Below are 19,426 nucleotides of genomic sequence, written 5' to 3'. Positions count from 1 at the left end.
TTTATAGGGGTAGGAGGTGATGGCAGAGCTAAATGGGGAAAAATGTGTGAGTCATGATGCCAAGTCCCCTAAAACCCCATGCTTTCACTCCTGTGGGGTTGTGCCAGATAATCCCCACGCCAAGGAGCAAGCACAGGGTTTATTGCTGTCATCTGACCTTCCCTTGTCCCTCCCTGAGACTAGGAGGATGAGGAGGAGGCGGCAGTGGCAGCAGATCGGGGGAGAAAATAATTTAGGAGGTGGCGGCAGTGGCATCGACACCTCAGGGGAAGAAATACTCTTCTTCCGGGCAAGGCAGCATTCACCAGCCTGTCCCCACCCTCTGCCTGGGCAGATGGCGCCATCTGCTAGGAACACCCCTGGAACAGCTCCTGAGTGAGGACAGACCAGTGAAAGGGCTGCCCTCACTCTGGATGGAAAAGTCTGGGTAAGTCCCCGACTTTTCAGCTGCACATTTTTGGCTCTTTGCTCCGGGGTGGCTTCGAATATGCAGCTGCATTATCTAACCAACGTTGTGCAGATTTCGAGCCACCCCAGGACAAAGAAGATGTCAAGACAGCCCCTTGGAAGACTGAGATTGGCCATCATTGAAGCCTTGTGGCTAACTGATATGTGGGAGGTTGGATACACATGATACCAAGGTGGTCAGGAAAAATCTGTCTGCCTGAAATCAGTGTTTGCCTTGTTTGCCATGATTTCCACTACTGGGGGGAAATGGAGATTGCAGCAGGCAAACCACAGGTTGAGTTTTTGCAGGTTACTTGTACCTGCTCAGCAGTTCTTGTCCCTGCCTACTGCCCACAAGTGAGCCAGTCCATAAATGAACAAGCTTAGAAAATAAGGATGCTTGCTGCTTAATCTGTGCAGACCAGAACCTTTGCAGACAAGCTGGGAGTTAAGCCCATTCATCCTCATTCCCTAAAACTATTAAATTAAAGATCTGTAAACAGCAATTTGGGGGCTCTAATCATGCCCAACTTAGTCAACCTCCGACAATGGGGCTCTATGTGCAGTTACTCGGGACAGAAGTCTCATTGACTTTAACAGGGCTTGTGAAGAAATGCTCATAGGACTGAGCAGCAAGATATAAATAAGCAGGACATTCAAAGAAGCCAGGGAAATTGCAGAAAAATCTGCTGCTGTTTTCACTCCTGATGGTATTTGAGAGGTACCCAAAACCAAATAGTGGAAAATAAAAATGATAAAAGGTGTATTAGTTTTCCTTGTTGGTATGGTTACAATCACAGCCAGGCAGCCCAAACTGTAGTTTGTGCCACATCAGTTAAAGCAGCATTCCTTACTTGGCAGGTTATACTGGGATGGATTTCATTTGATTCATATACCAGGCCCATCTGCTTCCATTGATCCTTAAAGCTAAGAGAAGAAAATTGGACCACATTGTTGGAAAGGAAACTGGATATATTCCTGCTAGTAGAATTTGCTGACCACAAGTCACTGTAAGCAGTGTAAGGAACTAGCACCAGTCCACTTATATCATTTTAAAAAAACATAATGGCAATACCAAGTACTGGGTGTTTTTTTTAAAAAAAATTGAACAGATGCTCTAAATATGGTTTATCATAGTACAGGCCTTTCATATAAATGTTAGTAATTTATTACCACCAATATCATTTCACTAGGTCCAGGGGCCAAATCAGCCCTCCTTGCATGCCATTATGGTGCTCCAGGGTTCCCCAGATGGCCACACCCCTTCTGCTAGCCTTGCCCTCTTTCCTCCAAGCACCAATCATTTTGTGGTTTCCTTAATGCTGTGCATTTTCTCCACTCTAGTCTAAAGGATTGAAATGCCTGCCCTAAAGCTTAGTTACTGGCAGTGAGAACCCTAGGTTAAAATATGCTGATATTTAGGCCCTTGCATCCTTTCCTTTTGACCTTGACCCATTTGCTTCAGTCCCACTTACCACTGGAATGTGGAGCTCCATCACACCAGTGATTTATAGCACACTTGCCATTGCTGGTATGTGGATTTGCAGAGTGGCACTCACATGATGTTGTCCCTGTCCTGCGCTCATCTCGCCCCTTCTCCCCTTGTTGCATTTTATTTTGGTGTGGGGAAAGTCTGGATTATTTTCCCCTCTCGTTTTTTCCTTTTCTGGGGGCATGTGCTAATGGAGTCTTGATGATGAAAGGGGAGGGTGGGGTGGCTCTCGTCTCACAGCACGGTCATTGTAGGGACTTGTAAGTCGGTTGAATGGACTTTTTAGTGCTCCAACCGCCCCTCCCTCATTGCCCGCAGAAACAGTGCCCAGAGGAAACCTTTAATTGCTAGATAACAAAGCCAGAGCGTGCTGGGGTGGGTGGGGGTGGAGCCCGCATCCATCAGAGTACCACAACCAATGAACTGGAGGAGGAAGGAGAAGGGGTGGGGTGGAATGGAAGAACAAACAAGCGCAAACCCATGTGAAAGGGACTGTGTGTGAGGGAGCTCTTGCAGTACTTACGAAACGGAAATAAAAAACGTGGAGACAAACCAGAGGGCGGAAAATAGGTGTGATGGAGCAGTAGATATAGCCCAATGTTATGATCACCTGGTTGCCACACTATAGGATGAAGCCAGGTTGGGGAAGGCTGAATCAAGCCATCAGTGTTCATGTGTTATAGACTCACTGTGAGAAAAAAAAAGTTTAAAGTCGTTTCCAGAATGGAAGCTCTACCTACTATCTTACAGGTTGTCTAGACAAACAGCTTATCACATAATAAAACTACTCCTGAATTGTACCACATTAGACTACAAGCAGGGGTAACGTGATTGAATATTTCCCTGTTTAAAAACTCCCTGTACATGTTTCTTGCATCTGGAACCCTTTAAGGGGAAGGGGGGGGGGAAGCTGGGTGTGTGTGGTTTTGAACACCAGCAAAAATGCTAACCAAGGAACGATTGAGTGCATCTCTCCTCCCGCCACTCCTTCACTAAAAAGTCACAGCTTCCTAAGGCTGCTTTGCATTTTTTTTAAGGTTACATGTTTGTGTGTTATATGTAATTTGCTCCTAAGATCTAATACTATCAATGGTGGTGTGAGATTCTGTTGGCACTGAGCCTATTAGAAGAGAGAGGGAAAGGAAGATTATAGGTAATCTTTTCTATCATTGACTATACTGTGCAGAAAGGTAGAATCTTTGATCTATGTGGGATCTGTTTCATCTTTACTGACAAAAAATATATGCACCAGAGTATGCTTCATAGATGAGAAGTTCCAAATTTGTGAAAGTATTTGGCAAGCTTATGCTTTTTCATCATACTTGACATGTATAATCATGGTTCTTTTGTAGATAGCTATCTATCTTTACCCATTGGTGACAAAACATAAAGACAATGAAAAGTTTCCAAAGTATGGATCATTTTCTGGCAACGTAGAAAATGAAGATTTACAGAGAGGTTGGTTGTAGACAGGATCTGCTATAAATTACACACCACAGATACCCACTATAGAGCCAAATCAATTCCAGCTTTCACATCCCACTGTGAAATATAAGCAGACATTCTCATGGTGTGCTTGAGAAGTATGATCGAGTGGCAATATAGCCCCTGTCAAAGACAGAGAAGGAATGTGCTCCTCATCACAGCAAGATATTAGCAAGAAAGATAACAATATATATGAATTAATATTAAAGAAGAAAAATGGGAACCAACACAGAGAGGCAACCCCCCCGTAATTCTTGCAATGTTTTACAACAGTGTAGCAAAGGTAATTATAATCCATTGTCTTCTCCAACCAACAATTGCATATAATTGTTTAATAACCTGGAAAAGCAAGTTGATTACAAAAGCCCACATTTATTTGAAATTCCTTAATAAAGCAATTAAAATGAGCAGCAATAGGAGAGTTGTTAAACAGAGGAACATCTCCCCCCTTATGACACTGTATGTTGCACAAAGTAACCAACCATCCCCTACTTTGTTATCTTACTTTGGCACTTTCCACCCCTTTCTCTCTTTGAGTGGCCTTAGATCTTCCACCACTCCTGAGGAATTTGGGTACTCACCTCAATCCCAAATTTTGGTCTTAGGTTTACTTTTGATATTGCTCAAAGTAATCAATAGCCGTTGTACAAAATAGGTGAGTATGCCCCACTTGAATTTGAGAAAAAGAAATGAGAAAAAGAAAGGAATATGTTGTAGGAAAGCAACCATTAAAATGGGAGGAGATTGGTAGGAATAATGTAAGTCTCCAAAGCAACTTGAAGCCTGTCAAGATTGACAATGGGTAGTATCCAATACTATCACAATGTTAGCACTAATGACATTGCACTAGCATAAACCAATGCTAGCTCAATATCATTAGCACTTGCTGCGCAAATAGAAAAAGTGGCAATTTGCCACTGAAATTTGGTGGGAAACTGCACTGACAAAATCCATTGCCAAATCACTGTTTTTTCCCCTTTGCCTAGCAAGTGCTAATGACATTGCATGAGTGTTGGTTTATGCCAGCCAATATCATTAGCGCTAATGCTGTGATAACATTGGATACTGCCCAATATCTGTAGAAGGGTTTGGCATTGTAAGACAATATAAGCTTCAGTCTTCATTAAATGTTACATAACTCCCTTCTGGTAATGGAGGGTTGTGTCCAGTTGTGGTTTTGCACTAGTGGAAAGAATTTTCTTTGCACAAAGTGGGCCATATTCAACTCCCCCTGACTACACACTACAACCACCTTTCCTTTCCCAAGCTGTTCCTGAGAATTAGTGACCCCCTTTTTGTGTTTTCCTAGAGCGGGGAAAGTCCGGGTTATTTCCCCCAAACAGAATTAAAGTGCCCTTCAACCCCCATGTAATGCTGTCCTCTTGCTATTTCCTTTCTTGAGGGCATGTGCTCTGAAGGGAGAGCTTGCTGGTGAAAGGGGAGGGTGGGGTGGTTCTCTTCCTCCAGCACCGTGTTGGGAAATCGCTAGACAACAAAGCCAGAGCGATGGGGGTGGGGAAGGAGCCCACGCCCATCACAATGTTACAATCAATGAACTGGAGGTGGAAGGAGAAGGGGTAGGGCAGGGTGGAGTGGAAGAGCAAACAAGCAAAAGAGAGGTTTCATTGGTATAGCGCGATACCACAAACCCATGTGAAAGGGGCCATTAGCTTGATGCGCTAATGAAACAGAGCTAGAAATTGTGGAGGAAAACCAGGGGGGAAAAGAAGGTGTGATGGAGCTCCTAGACAAACTGGGCTGTGTTGTTCTTTGTGTGATGGAGGTACATGACCATCCCAAATGCTCATAGTAGGTGGATTTGTGTGATCATGGTGTCTTATTTTCTCTCCCCATGTGTGCTGGTTTAAATACACCTAATTAGTGGGCACAGGTTGTTGTGAAATCCGAATCCAGCAAGGGTGGGTGGCCTAGTGGTTTACAAACCACCCAGCAACCTTAAAACAAGCCATGAGTTTTGGGGTGCTTTGTAAACCACCTCAGCCACCCACCCTTGTCAGGTTCAGACATCACAACAACTCATGCCTGTCAATGGTAATTATGCTAATTAGGCAGCTCGTAACCAGCATGTGTGAGGAGGGAAAATCAGCCACCATGACTTATTTTCTCTCTGTGATTATGTGAACCCAGTCAGTGTAACACATGATATGGGCATTCTTTGATGAGACTTATATGCATGAAAGCCTGATTTGCATCAACTCCTCCTCCCACCCCAGCTTTTTTTTTTTTTAGTCTAATGCAAGTTTATTGGCTCCGTATACAGGGCTCCATCCAGAACACCTTCAACATGTGCATTGCAGAGTGAAAGGGCACACGCTCACTCTTCCATAAAGATGACCCTGGACTTGGACACAGGATCTGCTTTCTCAAGGGAAAGGGACCTTCCATGAGATAAGGGCTCCACTCACAGTGGGTCCCTCTTCTCAGTTTTTGGGGAACCCCCCTCACCCTCCACACCACAGCTCACCCCATTCACCAGGGTCTCCAGACTCTGCGTAGCATTTTCAGGGCTCTGTAGGATCTGCAGTGGGAAGGAGGGGGAAAGGATGTCCACTTCCATCAGTGCAGCTTATCCAGTGTAGATCCAGTGTAGTGGTCCCAAGGCAGGAAAAAACAAATAGTATAACTCATAGTTCTAAATCATAAATTAAATAAATCGACAACTTGTTGCCCTTTCCTGGAACCTCAGCTCTGTCATCTAAGGCAAGCTACCTCACTTTTCCAAATGGGAGGCATGGCCTTGTGTTCCACCCAGCCTGGCAGCACCCAGGAAGAATTCAAAATGAGTTGGAGTCCTCCAGCTGCGCATTCTGTCTTCTTTTCTGTAGAATTACATAGGGAAACCTTTTGTGTGAACTGCATAGCCTGCGGTAGTGAGCAGTGACGTACATGATATTGCAACATCACTGTCCCCAAGTGCTGCAATTTGTGGAAATTGCTGCTGCAGGCTCTATTTGCCGTACAGCCCTGTTTACTTGGGTGTTTTGTTGGAGTGGTTCCAAACATGGAAAGGGTTATGTGGGGGGAAATGAATGCGCTGGTTTGCCCATGTGAACGAGATGTATGTCAAATCTTTAGATTCAAAAGAGTGGAAGGCAGAGTACATGTTACAACCTTCCCATGGCATGAAGCAGAAGAATCCTGCTGAATCTCTTGCCATCCAATCCAGCACCCAGTTTTGGAAGAGAGCGACCAAACCTGATGACATCAGAATTCCCCTACTCAGGGCTTGGAAGCTTTCCTTCCATTATTGACCCATAACAATTAGTAGGCAGGGGCATACTGGAAGCAGCATCTAGCTATTTATATACCTGTCCTCCATGAATTTGTCTAATCCCTTTTAGAGGGCTTCCCTCTAAAAGTACCCAGCCGTCCTTTAGGATTGTCAGAGGAGGCCTTGCTAGCCATTCAGAAACTAAGGGAATGTCGCCATGCACTACCCCGATGGCAGGTCCTCTCGGTGGCTGCACCCACCCTTTGGAAAACCTCCCTCATGCAGTTTGGGAGGCAAAAAATACAGCATCTTTCAAAAGCCTCCTGAAAATACACTTGTTCACCCAGGTTATAATTAAGTTAATTGTGCTGCTCCATCTTATTGCTCCTTGTATTGCTTTTTGTTTTGTTTTTGTAATTGGAATTGTTTTGAATGTTGTTTTTAATATTGCATTTTAAATGTGATTTTAATATTTATATATGAACCACCTAAGGATTTTATTATAATTAGCAGCATAGAAATATTATAAATAAAAATAAAATAAAATACAGCCATTTAAGCTAGTGGCCATCAGCACATTCTGTGGCAGAGAATTCTGTCAATTATACCTTGTGGGAGTTTATGTTCTGAATATTCCTGCTCCGTGTTGCTGAAAACTTCAAGCATGGGTGGTGGATACAAGTGATGATGGCAATCCACACAGTAATTACGTACAGTATGTGATGTCCAAGACAGTGATCCCATCCCATCCCAGCTCAGCCCATGTATTACAGTGGGTGTCGCTTCACAACTGTGACGCTGTGGGTTTTGCGGGGGCGGGGGATCAGCAGTGAAAGTTGTGCCATGTAGACAGCCCTCGGAATTATGTACAATATAACAGGAGGAAGATATTGCAGTACCTTAGGTCGTGAGTGACACATTATAATCTTCATGGGTCATATATCTCCACCACACTTACTTTCCCCCACCCTGATATGCACTTCTAATTTTGACCTCTGTTTCTGTAGCATGGCAAGTGCTGGTCCCTTTCACAATTGTAGCTATGCCGGGGGACTCTCTTTTCACTTGTTTGCTCTCCCGTTATTGTGCCCGCCCCACCCCACCCCACCCCTTCTTTTCCTTCCACTTCATTGGTTCTTGTTGGGTGATAGACGTGGGAGCCTCTCCCCTCACTCTGGTTTGTTATCTAGCATTTTACGGATTCAACATTTAATCGGCTGGGCACCGTTTCTGTAGGTGAGGGTGGGGAGCAGCAAAAGCCTGTTTGACTGGCTCAGTTCATTCAACACAGTGTGCTGGAGGAGGAGAACCGCCTCACCCTCCTCTTTCATCAGCAATCACACGTTCAAAACACATGTCCCCAACAAAAGAAACAAAATGCTAAGACGGCAATACATGGGGGTGGAAGGGTGCTTTAATACCACATGGAGAAAATAAACCAGACTTCCCCTGCTCCAAAATAAGACAGAAAAGGGAGGGGAAGAGGCGAGATGAGTGCAGCACAGTGACATCATGTGAGTACTGGTGGGGGGTTTTAAACCACAAACCAGGCATAATGAGAGTCCGATAAAACGCTGGTGTGATGGAGCTCAGAATCACCAAGCCCAGGATGTTTGACAACATGACCCTTGAGTGTCTTTCTTGAGCCCTACAGCGATAACATTTGAAAATTTATATGAAAGAACTTAATTACAGTAATTCTGCTTATACCTCAACCATTTTCTCAACAGCTTTCGATACTATAAACCATGGTATCCTTCTGAAGCATCTGTTTGAGATGGGACTGGGAGGCACTGCAATTTGGTGGCTCTGGTCCTTCTTGGAGCAGAGCCATATAAACAAACATTTTAAAAAGAAAAGAAAACGATATAAAATTTCAGGTTTTTTTATTTAAAGCATGCATTCACACATATATTTACCCATAGTAAAAAATAACACCCAACAAAATGCCCAAGGGACTCCAGTGAGTAATAATGTTTAGTGATGTTTTGACCTTTATTTAAGGTCCAGCCTTGAGTCAAAACTATTTCAATAAAAATAACTAAGACATTTCCAGCGTCTCTGTCAAATATGCAATACAGTCATAGTATTTATAGTGACAGCTTGCTTTGGAGAACCCCCCCTCACCAAAATACCCCTTTATGGTAAAACTCTCTCTCTCTCTCTCTCTCTCTCTCTCTCTCTCTCTCTCACACACACACACACACACACACACACACACACACACCTAGCTGAAAAAAACTACCCATTTTTCTTTTAATTGTTAAAGCAGGTGTGGGGAACCTCCAGTCTGTGGGCAGAGCCTTGGGTTCCCTCCATACCCCCACCCAACTGTACTCCCAAGGCCCGTCTCTCTCCCCATGCCCCACCTCTGACCTGGAAGTTACTGTGGCCTTGGGGAAGAGGCGTCCCATGCTTATTCTAATTTCCCTACATGCCTCTTCCCTTCCCAGGGGGGCTTCCTGACCCTTCTGGGTGCTGCTGCTAGCCTTACAGTGTACAGTTTACATATTCAGATGATATTTTCCACTGTTATTACTTGACATCCTCTAAGAGCGTCATCACATGGGGGAAATCGTGTTTGCTTACCGTCGCTTTTCTGCCTGTGCATTTGTCCCTCATTACTTCCTCTTTTGAAAGAGGAAGTAAACAATGTGCATGTGGCCCATTAAGTGGGCTGTTTTGATCACGCTGCTTCTCCTTCACACTGCAGTAGATAGTGGCAACTTCCATCTTTAAAAATAAGTCGGACCTACTCCTGCTTCTGAATTGGAGTGCTGTCTCCGGCCTTGGATCCAGGAATCTGAAAAATCCTATGGCTCCCCCCAGATGCTATCTAGGGGGCCAAAGGATTGCCTCTAAGAGTTTTAAGCTACAATATGGTAGTATTTGGGGGTCCACCCATTTTGCCCCACCCACCACTGGAAAGCAGCCCCCAAAAGCTTCTCTGGAACTGAATTTGGCATCAGACTGAAAGAGGTCCTCCAATTTTGCACTACAGTATGTTAACGAACATCATTTTAAAGAATAAATTTAGAACAAATATAGTAAACATTTGGAGTACTAATAAATATCTGCAGCAGATCCTGGTGGCCTTTCTTTTTGCCTGTATGTTACATTTTTGAATGTTGTTGTTGAGCCTCTGTACAGTGGGTTCGTTCCCTAGAAAGGAAGGGGGAAAGTATTAGATTTCATATTTGATTCTGTGGCATGAATCAATTGAATTAACATGGTAGTTTTAATACTACTGTTCTAACCTTGTAACTATCTTGTGATGAAACCATTCATAATATCCTGAATAAATATTGAATACATGTCTCCAAATGAGAAAGATTATAGAAAAATCTGAACACCCTCAAAAACTGCAGCAGAAAACAAGAAACACTGTTTCCAAACCACAAAAAAAGAGAATTATTTCCTAATCCTCACAAACACGTAATATTATTCACAAAAAAGACTTATTTAATCAGGACTTTAAAATGGAATCTGCTGTAACATAACTACAGAAGTGATACTATGTATGATTTATAACTTATTTTTTTATTTAAGGATCAAGTAAATAAACTGGTAAAATTTGGAGCTGTCTGCAAAGGTAGCATAAATCTGCAGAAAAAATCAATACTGGGGAAAAAAATCAAACATCTAAAACAAAGAACTGTTGTTTTCTCTAGAAAAAAACTTGTGTTATGGATGGGTCACTATGGTCCTATTCACTTTTGCCATGTGTATAATAGTTTTACCATTATTTATTTATTGCATTTATATCTCGCTTTTTTTCCTTGAAGGAACCCAAGGCACCATACATAATCCTCCTCCTCACCATTTTATTTTCACAACGACAACCCAGTGAGGTAGGTTGATCTGAGAGTCTGTGACAGGCCCAAAGTCATCCAATGGGCTTCCATAGCTAGAACCTGGATCTCCTGACTCCTAGTCCAACACTTTAACCACTACACCACACTGGCTCTCACCCTTATGAACATTACAACCACACTGAGGTTTTTATGAAGCATGTGGCAGATATGATATAAGGAAGGTGTGCAGAGCGTCAGAACCAGGGGCCAAATCTATCACTCTGAGGTGCCCCAGATGCCCCACCCAATTGTTTGGTGATGTCATGATCAGGACTGTTCCCCTTAGTGTGGGAGAAGGAGTTTCAGGCTATTAATCGGAATCAGGTTCTGAACCAGAAGAAACAACTAGAAATGTATCAGCCTACACAGGATGTGGAGGCAGAGATTCTCCCAGGCTCTTCAGCAGCCAGGGATGAATCTTCACCAGACTTTATCAGAGAAAACACTAACAACTCAGTCTGTGGGAACTCAGCAATCCTCAGAGGGGGAAGGGACTTCTGAGTTGACCAATCCCGGAGTCCACTGCAGATTCAAACAGGTGGAGCTAAAAGAAGGCGACAGGTGATCAGCTTGGCTAGCTTCTTACCAACCGCTTCTTCAGAGTAACCCTCTCTGAAGTTAAGGGGCTCAGAGAAAAACCTTCCCTTTTGTTGAAAGGACAATAGTCTTGCTTAGTTTTAGCCTAGAAGAAAGTTCCTAGTGTTAACACTTTCAGGTACAAAGAGATGTTCATTTGCTGAATATAGTTTTCTGTTTTGTGGATTACTTGGCAGACCTCTTTATTGTCTCACATTGGAGCAGGAGGGCTTGGAAACAGAACAGGTGGTTTCCTGGCTTTTGTTTCTCTACCCGACCCTTCTAAAAGTTTGAAATGCCTCTCCTAAAGCTTAATTACTGTCCATAGTTGTTAGTACCCGTACAGTCACCTGGGTGACATTTTAAACCTTGAAGCCAATCTTCAACTGAACTATGCTGATGAGGGAAGCATGTAAAAATTCATTCTTTTGACCTTGCTGTTCCTGTATCCTACTATAGCACAGCCTGGGTTGTTTGGAGCCATTTGTATCAATGACCTACTCTACTGGTGGTATATCTGTGGGCCTGTTCAGATAACATGCTAAACCATGGCTAGGCCTCTCACCCTTTTACAGCAAATGATTAGTGAGCATGTTCAAACTGTGGTTGTGTAGCCACCATAGTTAGGAACGGTTCACACGACATGTTAAGCTGTAATGTTTAGCTCAAATATTATGTATTACTGTGTTTAACTCACAATGACTCTTATACTGAGCTGCAAACTGGACCATTTAGTTTAAGCTGCTTTAATAAAGACGTGTAAAAAATAAACACTATATTTTGGCAGGTATTTCTTATAGCTTAGGAGATGTTCTATTCTGTGGAAGCATAACTGAAACATTGATCCATTTCATGTAGGGTTACTTGGTTGGTGTGTGTTAGGAATAACCTGCAACTAAATTTGCTCCTCTATATACCAACGTAACTCCATTGACAGGAAACATGGTGTCATTCCTCCCGCGCCTAATTGCTGTTTCCCAGAACTTCAGAGAATAAACTAATTACATGCTCTGCCTATTAATGATAATTTAATGTGAGTTGAATACAAATACATTTCCTGGTGGAACAAGTTTTGACATGCCCTTCAGTATGTTCTATATGTACATTATTTCTTTTAACTAAAAAAAGCTCTTCTTCTAGCATCACTAGAGACACACAGCTCTATTTTCCTGTGACATCTGAATGAGGTGAGGCTATGGAAGTCCTGGATCAGTGCCTAAACACAGTAATGGTCTGAATAAGAGCCAATAAACTGGAACTGAATCCTGGCAAGATGGAAGCCCTGTAGGTGAGTGGTCCCCAGGTCTGATTGCCTGTTCTGGACGGGGTTGCATTTATTTATTTATTTATTTTTATTGCATTTTTATACTGCCCAAGCTCTCTGGGTGGTTCATTTCCTTTGAAAGATCAGGTTCATACTCCGGGGGTACTCCTAGATCCATCACTGTTGCTGAAGCACTAGTGGCCATGGTGGCTCAGAGAGCCCTTTTCCAGCTTCAGTTGATTTGCCAGCTATGGCCTCTCCTGGACAGGGATAGCTTGGCCATGGTGGTTCAAATGCTAGTAATCTCAAGACTGGATTACTGCACTTTATGTGGGACTGCCCTTAAGAATGCTCTGGAAAATGGAGTTAGTGCAGAATGTAGCAGCTTGGCTGATATTGGGAACTGCCCCTTTTCAGCATGAAGTTCCTTTGCTGAGGGAATTGCACTGGCTGCCTATTCACTACCGGACCAGGTTGAAGTTCCTCCTAAACCCTTTGGTTTCGCTTACCCAGGGTGGCTCTAAGTAATCCCCACACCAAGAAGGGAGCATGGAGTTTCCAGAAGTCATCCGCTCTTCCTGGCTTCCAGCGACCAATTGCCTCCTGGATCGCCTCCAGGATCAGCTACAGAACGAGGTCAGATGGTGGAAGAGCCGGAGTGACCTCACGGCCACCGAAAAAGTCAGGGCAAGTCCCTGACATTTCTCCTGTTCAGCTTTGTGAAAAAGCCCCGTGGTAGCTTCGAATCTGTGGCTACATTATATAACTGAAGCAGAGCAGATAGGCAGCCACCACAGGACTTTGGGTGTGTATAGTCAGCCCCTGGGACCACAAGTCTTGGCCATATTTCCATTGTGTTTATTGCAAGAGAAAGTATATCGTCCTTCCTAATTTTTGTTCTTCGCTATTTATTCCCCACCCCTTACTTTGCAAGAATGCTGACGTGAGAGCTGGAAAGATGCATTTTGTAGCTCATTGGGCTCTTGTTCTGAGTGCTGCAGAAGGGGCTTCCCAGTCCCAGTGGCCAGCACAAAAACACAGCAAGCTACCAATGGAGGAAGATAAAAATTTGAAAAATATGATGTTTCATGAAGCCTCAATGTTTACAGATTCTTTTGAAAATGAAGACAACTTTGCAGTAGAGTTTATGATAATAGGGTAACCATATGGAAAGGAAGACAGGGCTCCTGTATCTTTAACAGTTGGATAGAAAAGGGAATTTCAGCAGTTGCCTGCATGCAGCCCCTGGTGAAATTCCCTCTTCATCACAACAGTTAAACCTGCAGGAGCCCTGCCCTCTTTTGTATCTGGTCACTCAGGCAGAGCTTCTGCAGCTTTAACTGTTGTGATGAAGAGGGAATTTCACCAGGTGTTACATGCATAGAAATGACACCTGCTAAAATTCCACTTTCAATACAACCGTTAAATATACAGGAGCCCTGTCCTCCTTTTCATATGGTCACCCTAGTTTATGCCTGTTTAAGTTTTTAAAACAAAGAACTCCTCTCTATCTAATCTTACTTCCCAGTTTATTGTACCCAAAGTTTAAGAACACAATTATAAAGTTTTACACCTGACTTTAATTAAATGCTTGCTTTAAGGTACATTTTATTACTGTGAGCATCAACATTACTGCAAGCTGTGGTTGCTTAAGGAAATTCCAGATATTTTTCAGGGGATCAGCCGTCTGCTACATTGACATATATTAGTATGCTCAGTCTGGGCCACATTGAACATCAGAGATATGAATATATTTTTCTCTATAAATTATGCATTTTCATGAAAGAACTCAACATTCCCTAGCCTATTATTATTATTATTATTATTATTATTATTATTATTATTATTATTATTCACTGAATGCTGGAAATCCAGCCATGGCTGCTCCTTCTTATATGTTGCCACCATAACTCTATCACGATAGGTATGGATTACTGTGCAAAATGTTCAGATATTTTCTGAAATACAAAGTCTGCACTATATATGTGGCAACAGTTGCCATCTTGCAATAGAGTAAACTAAAATAATAAAAACAACAACACTATGAACTTTTACTTACCGTTTGCCACTTGGCCTTTGATCGCTCTGCCTCGAATTTCGCAACTTCTTTCCGGTCATGAAATGAAATCAGCAATTTCCACATACAAAGCAAGATAACTCCAGTGAGGGCGATTGCAATAGAAACACCCATTACTATCATTGTAATTTTTGGAGGTTGTGGACAGTCTGAGGGAAGAAAGGAAAATCTGTGAAAATGGTTACAAATACAGGATCTACACTACTGCTTTAAAGCGCTTTATAATAGTTTTGACAACTGTTGGGGCCCAGGACACACTGCATATACAGGTTTCAAAACGTTTTTAAAGCGCTTTAAAAGCAGTAGTGTAATCCCCCCCAGCTCCAAGTTCGAATGAAGCTAACAGAATTTTTAGTTCGAAATGCTCTTCATTTAAAGATAAGCACCATAATCCCCATGTGTTCTTCAGTGCCCACATAGAGCTTCTATGTATGCTGGCTGCCTCATTCACTTCATTGGATGAGATAAATCTGCATGCATAAAAGGATGCAAATGTGGAACCACACCCTGTATTGAAATAAATCAGCCAGCTTTTGGGGTAGAATAACTGAAGCAATAGAATAACAGAAATGAACTCAGTATTAACTACTGGGTTCACAACTTTCCCAGCATTTCTTTTCCATACTGCTTTTTATGAATAGCCACAAGGGACAAATACTTTAGGAGCACTTTCCTAGCTCATTGCAGGATTGGCTCTAAAATGTGTTGGCTTGCAGCCTTAGAGCCAAAAGCAGAAGGAAGTCTGCAGAAGGACACTTTGCTATCCCATTCTCCCCTCTGCAGCCCCTGTGCCCTTGAAAAGCCCCTCCCCCCATGTGGATTGGGCTTCCAGCAGGCCTACCCAATGGAATTTTAGGTTGTTTTTAGGATGTTTTAATAATGTGTACTATGTTTTTAATCAATTTTATGTTTTCATACTTATTGTTCCCCGCCTCGATCCAAACGGAGAGGTAGGTAAGAAATATTATTATTATTATTATTATTATTATTATTATTATTATTATTATTATTATTGAGCTGCAGTGGGAAGGGGGACTCACCAAAATCGGGGATGGTGCTGCTTTCACAAGATAGCTCCACCCAATTCTGCCTGATTCCAACCTTTCTTGCATTCCCTTATGCTGTTCAGGAGAATTCCCTCACCCTGTAGAGAGAATTTTCAGGGGACTGCAGAGTTGAGGAGGGGGTGGGGATGTTTCCTTCTGTGACTGTCCTTCCCAGTCTGAGCTCCAGGGTTTAGAGGGCCCTTGACCAAGCCAACCTCCACGGGCCCCTCCCTCAGTGGGTCTACCTTCTCACTTGTTATTACTCCTCATCCTCTTTCTCATCATTGCTAAAATTTCCTTGCTTGACAGGCCAGTGTGCAAGTGGCATCTTTTGCTCCTCTTTCCTTCTCACTACTGTTGTCTGGGCCAGAGTGAGAGGCAGGTGAATTACACGTTGCAATGGTGAAGAGCAGGAGCAACTCTAGCGGGTTCTTGCCATGACTTCCTGCTGGCATGTGGGCCCTTGGCAAGTGGCCTGTCAGCCTACCCTTGATGCCAGCTCTGGTCCTTCCACCTCTCAGGATTTAAGCCAATGCCTCCAGACAGCCTTCTTAAAATGCATACATGTTAGCAGTGCATATAGGTGATTTACCAAGCCCAAGCAACCTACCTTTCTGCTTTACACTGTGAAGGGTTGTTTTCCCCTGTTCATCGGTTGCCATGAGAAATGTGATAACACATTCATTTTCCCCTCGTAACAAACAAGGCACAAATTTATCTTCCATGATATCTGTGAGGTGGGGTGTGGGGGGAGAACACATTTTTCAAGTCAAGACCAACTCATCAAGCAGTTTCTATGAGAATTGAAGGATTTATAACATCAGGCCATTTTCAACATGCACTAAAGGGAAGGAAGAAAGCTAAAATTTCTAAAAGAATTTAACACAATACTTCTGCTACTAAAAGGTTTTTAATCCTTGTCGTTTTTGTTACACTGTGCTCTTAGGTTTCAGATGAGACGGTCCAGGTGTTGTCAATCTGTGTTGACCATCAAGAGCACCCATCAAGTCTGCTCTAATTTGAAATTCAGTGAATTGGAAATACTTCCATAGCTATCTAAGGGAATATAATAGCCCTGATTATAGTACAAAGTAAACAATATGTTCTCTTTGTCTTTTTGCTACTGGTATTATGTCTAGACTGTGTTTCAATGTGTAGCATATTCCCATATCAAAAGGATACTGATCCTTTTCAAAGGAGATGCCATTTATTGCTTCCAGAATGCTGTTATAAAAATTTGTGTGACTTGCATTGTCAGGACGATTAAATGGGAATAATAACAACAACAAAATTGAAGCTGTTGGATAATTCTAATGCTATTCAGTGAAATGTGGATGAAAAAGAACCCTAAGATGAACCTAAGATCTCCCCAGTTGTGCAAATAATGATTCCACCTTAATTTTCTCAACTAGGGGAACCTTTGATGCTCATTCAAGAGGCCCTAGAAGGGGTATAGTATGTGTGAGAGAAATGTGACAGACTACAAAAAGAAAGAATGGAATCTGAAACTGCAGGCTCTAATGCTAACAATACCAGAAGCACAATGTCTTGTCTACAAGTGACAAGCTGCTTTTTAAAAATAGTAATAGTAACTATTATTGAAGTTCCTCTGAAATCTATAGCCACCCTAGGAAAAGTACCACATTGGGGTACGTTCCAAGTAAAGTGTTTGTGAACTTTAATATTGTACAAACACCTTGCCCTCAGGAAATATTGCATATCAGATATATTAGTGCGGTCATTCCCTGCGTTATATATTTTGACTGGACCACATTTCACCAAACTTATCCACATTATAATTTCTCAAAGCTTAAATGAAACCCTTCACCAATGTACTTTTGAAGGAGTTTGCCAGATGGGTTCTTGAAAATGACTTTTCCCTAGGAAAAGGGCTGAACCAGATTTTCATGGGTCAACATTTTTGGTTGATCCAAAATGTTCACTGAAAGGTGCACCCCCTCCCGTGCACAATTTATACTTATTTGGGGATAAGTACTGTTTAACTTTAAGGGATATACTTTCCAAGTAAACATGCAATGAAGATGTATTTATTTATTTTTACAGTGGAGCAGAGAACAGAGGGAGGAAAGTAAGACACCAAGGAAACAGGGTATAATTACAATTAAGGGCACAATCCTATGTAATGTATATATAGACAGAAAGAAGTCCTACAAGTCCTAACATTCCCCAGCTAGCATGGCTGCCTGGGGCATGCTGGTAATTGTTGGATTTTTTTTCTGTCTAAACATACATAGGATTGCATCCTAAGTATACCTACCTTAGAAAAAGTGGATGCCCATGTGTGGCCCAGTAGAAAAAAAGTCTCCCCCACACAAATCAAGAAAAACAGCAGGGAACACCCCCCAATATATCATGGCTTAGAGTTGTGCATACACATTTCCCTCATGCTGTACAAGCTAGGACTAGCTCTTGGTCCATGAGGGAATTGTGGTGGATTGAGGGAACGTGAGCACAGCTTGCTTTTCGCTTAGTCAGCACAAACACCTGCCATGCAGGTCGATTGTGGGGAGGTTGTCATCTTATCTGAAAGCATTTGGGCCACAGGGCCAGCTCCTCTGGCTTTGTACCTGCTGGTTCCTGTCCACTCAGTTATCCACGAAGCCAGGGTGTTGAACCTCAGGCCTGCAGCCCAAACTTGAGGTCCCAATATGGCCTTGTGGGGTTCCACAGATGGCCACGGCCTCTTCCCTGGCCATGGCCCCTTTCCTAAACTGCTAATCATTTGGTGGTTTCCAGGGTTTTGATCGTAATTTCCCCATCCTGAAAGCAGGGCCAGCACTACCATTAGGCTAACTAGGCATCTGCCTAGGGCACAGACCTCAGAGGGTCGCAGTACTGCCCTTTAAGGGTCACAGTTTTATACAAATTAGCTGTTTTAAGAAGAAAACATAATAAAAGGAAAATATAATAGTTCAGAAACTCTTCTTGAACAGCTGAATCGAAGTTGGCAATTTTTTGGGTGGTGGTGGTGCAAGTAGCTTGCCTTGCCTAGGGCGTAAAATAGTCTGGCACCAGCCCTTCAAGGTTGAAACCCCTTTCCTAAGGCTTACCTACTGGTAGAAACAGTTACTTGAAGCTGAAATATGCTGGTATGTTTGTTCCCACCCACAACTGGAATGCAGCTCCCGACAGCTTCTTTAAAATTGAATTCAGGCCTTTGGCTGAAAGAAGATTGTCACCCCTGCACTAGGCCTTCCCTTCCTTCCTGCAGCAATCTCTGGGGGAAGAGACTGGGCACTTTTGCCCACTGGGGGCTGCTTTGATGGCGCTGCATTGGTGTTGCGTTCCTCCTAAACCCTGCAATTTCCCTTCTGCAGGGTTGTGCTGGGCAATCCCTATGCCAAAGAGTGAGCTGGGTCCTGGAGCCACTTCACGCCCTCTTCCTGGCTTCTGGTGACCAATCGCCGGTTGTGCCAGGTTAGCCATGGAGTGAGGTCAGACAGCGGAAGAGCTGGGGTGACACTGCTCCCAATGAAAAAGTCGGGGTAAGTCCCTTAGTTTTTAACTGTGGACCTTCGCAGAAAAGCCCCACAGGGGCTGCGAATCTGTGGTTGCATCATATAATTGACACAGCGCTGATTCGCAGCCACTGTGCAGCTTTGAACATGTTTAGACAGCCCCCTGCTCTCTTATTCTTTGTATCTATGAATTAGAAAATAATTTAATTGCATCAATATTAAAATATTGCATTTGAAAATTAGTATACAAAAGAAATCCACCACACATGAATGTCCACATATAGGAGGATCCTTTTACAGTTGGGAGAATTGCTTTCCTTTCCTTCACCCAATTCTCAGGCTCCCAGGAAATATATTTGTTGGCTTTTTATTTATAGTTTTTGTTGTTGTTGGCACAGAATATCAACCTCCCTGGATTGTTTTCATTTTTGAAGCCTTTGATACGCTCTTAGCAATTTGGAGCAACCAACTTCA

General features: G+C 42.9%; 1 protein-coding gene across 1 annotated transcript in view; it reads right to left on the bottom strand.

The window, feature by feature from the left end:
- Window positions 1-8,541: 8,541 nt before the first annotated feature.
- ITGB6 (integrin subunit beta 6) overlaps window positions 8,542-19,426 on the bottom strand; it is a 52,730-nt gene continuing 41,845 nt past the window's right edge. The window contains exons 15-17 of the mRNA XM_063116467.1: window positions 16,084-16,203; window positions 14,410-14,576; window positions 8,542-9,818 (exon numbers count right to left, since the gene is read on the bottom strand). Of these exons, the coding sequence (XP_062972537.1) occupies window positions 9,720-9,818; window positions 14,410-14,576; window positions 16,084-16,203 (386 nt within the window). The 3' untranslated portion in view covers window positions 8,542-9,719. The remainder of the gene's footprint in view (window positions 9,819-14,409; window positions 14,577-16,083; window positions 16,204-19,426) is intronic.

The sequence above is a fragment of the Elgaria multicarinata genome, chromosome 2, assembly GCF_023053635.1.
Source record: "Elgaria multicarinata webbii isolate HBS135686 ecotype San Diego chromosome 2, rElgMul1.1.pri, whole genome shotgun sequence".
NCBI lineage: Eukaryota > Metazoa > Chordata > Lepidosauria > Squamata > Anguidae > Elgaria > Elgaria multicarinata.
The sequence above is the reverse complement of the archived record's forward strand: the minus strand, read 5'-3'. Positions and strand labels throughout refer to the sequence as shown.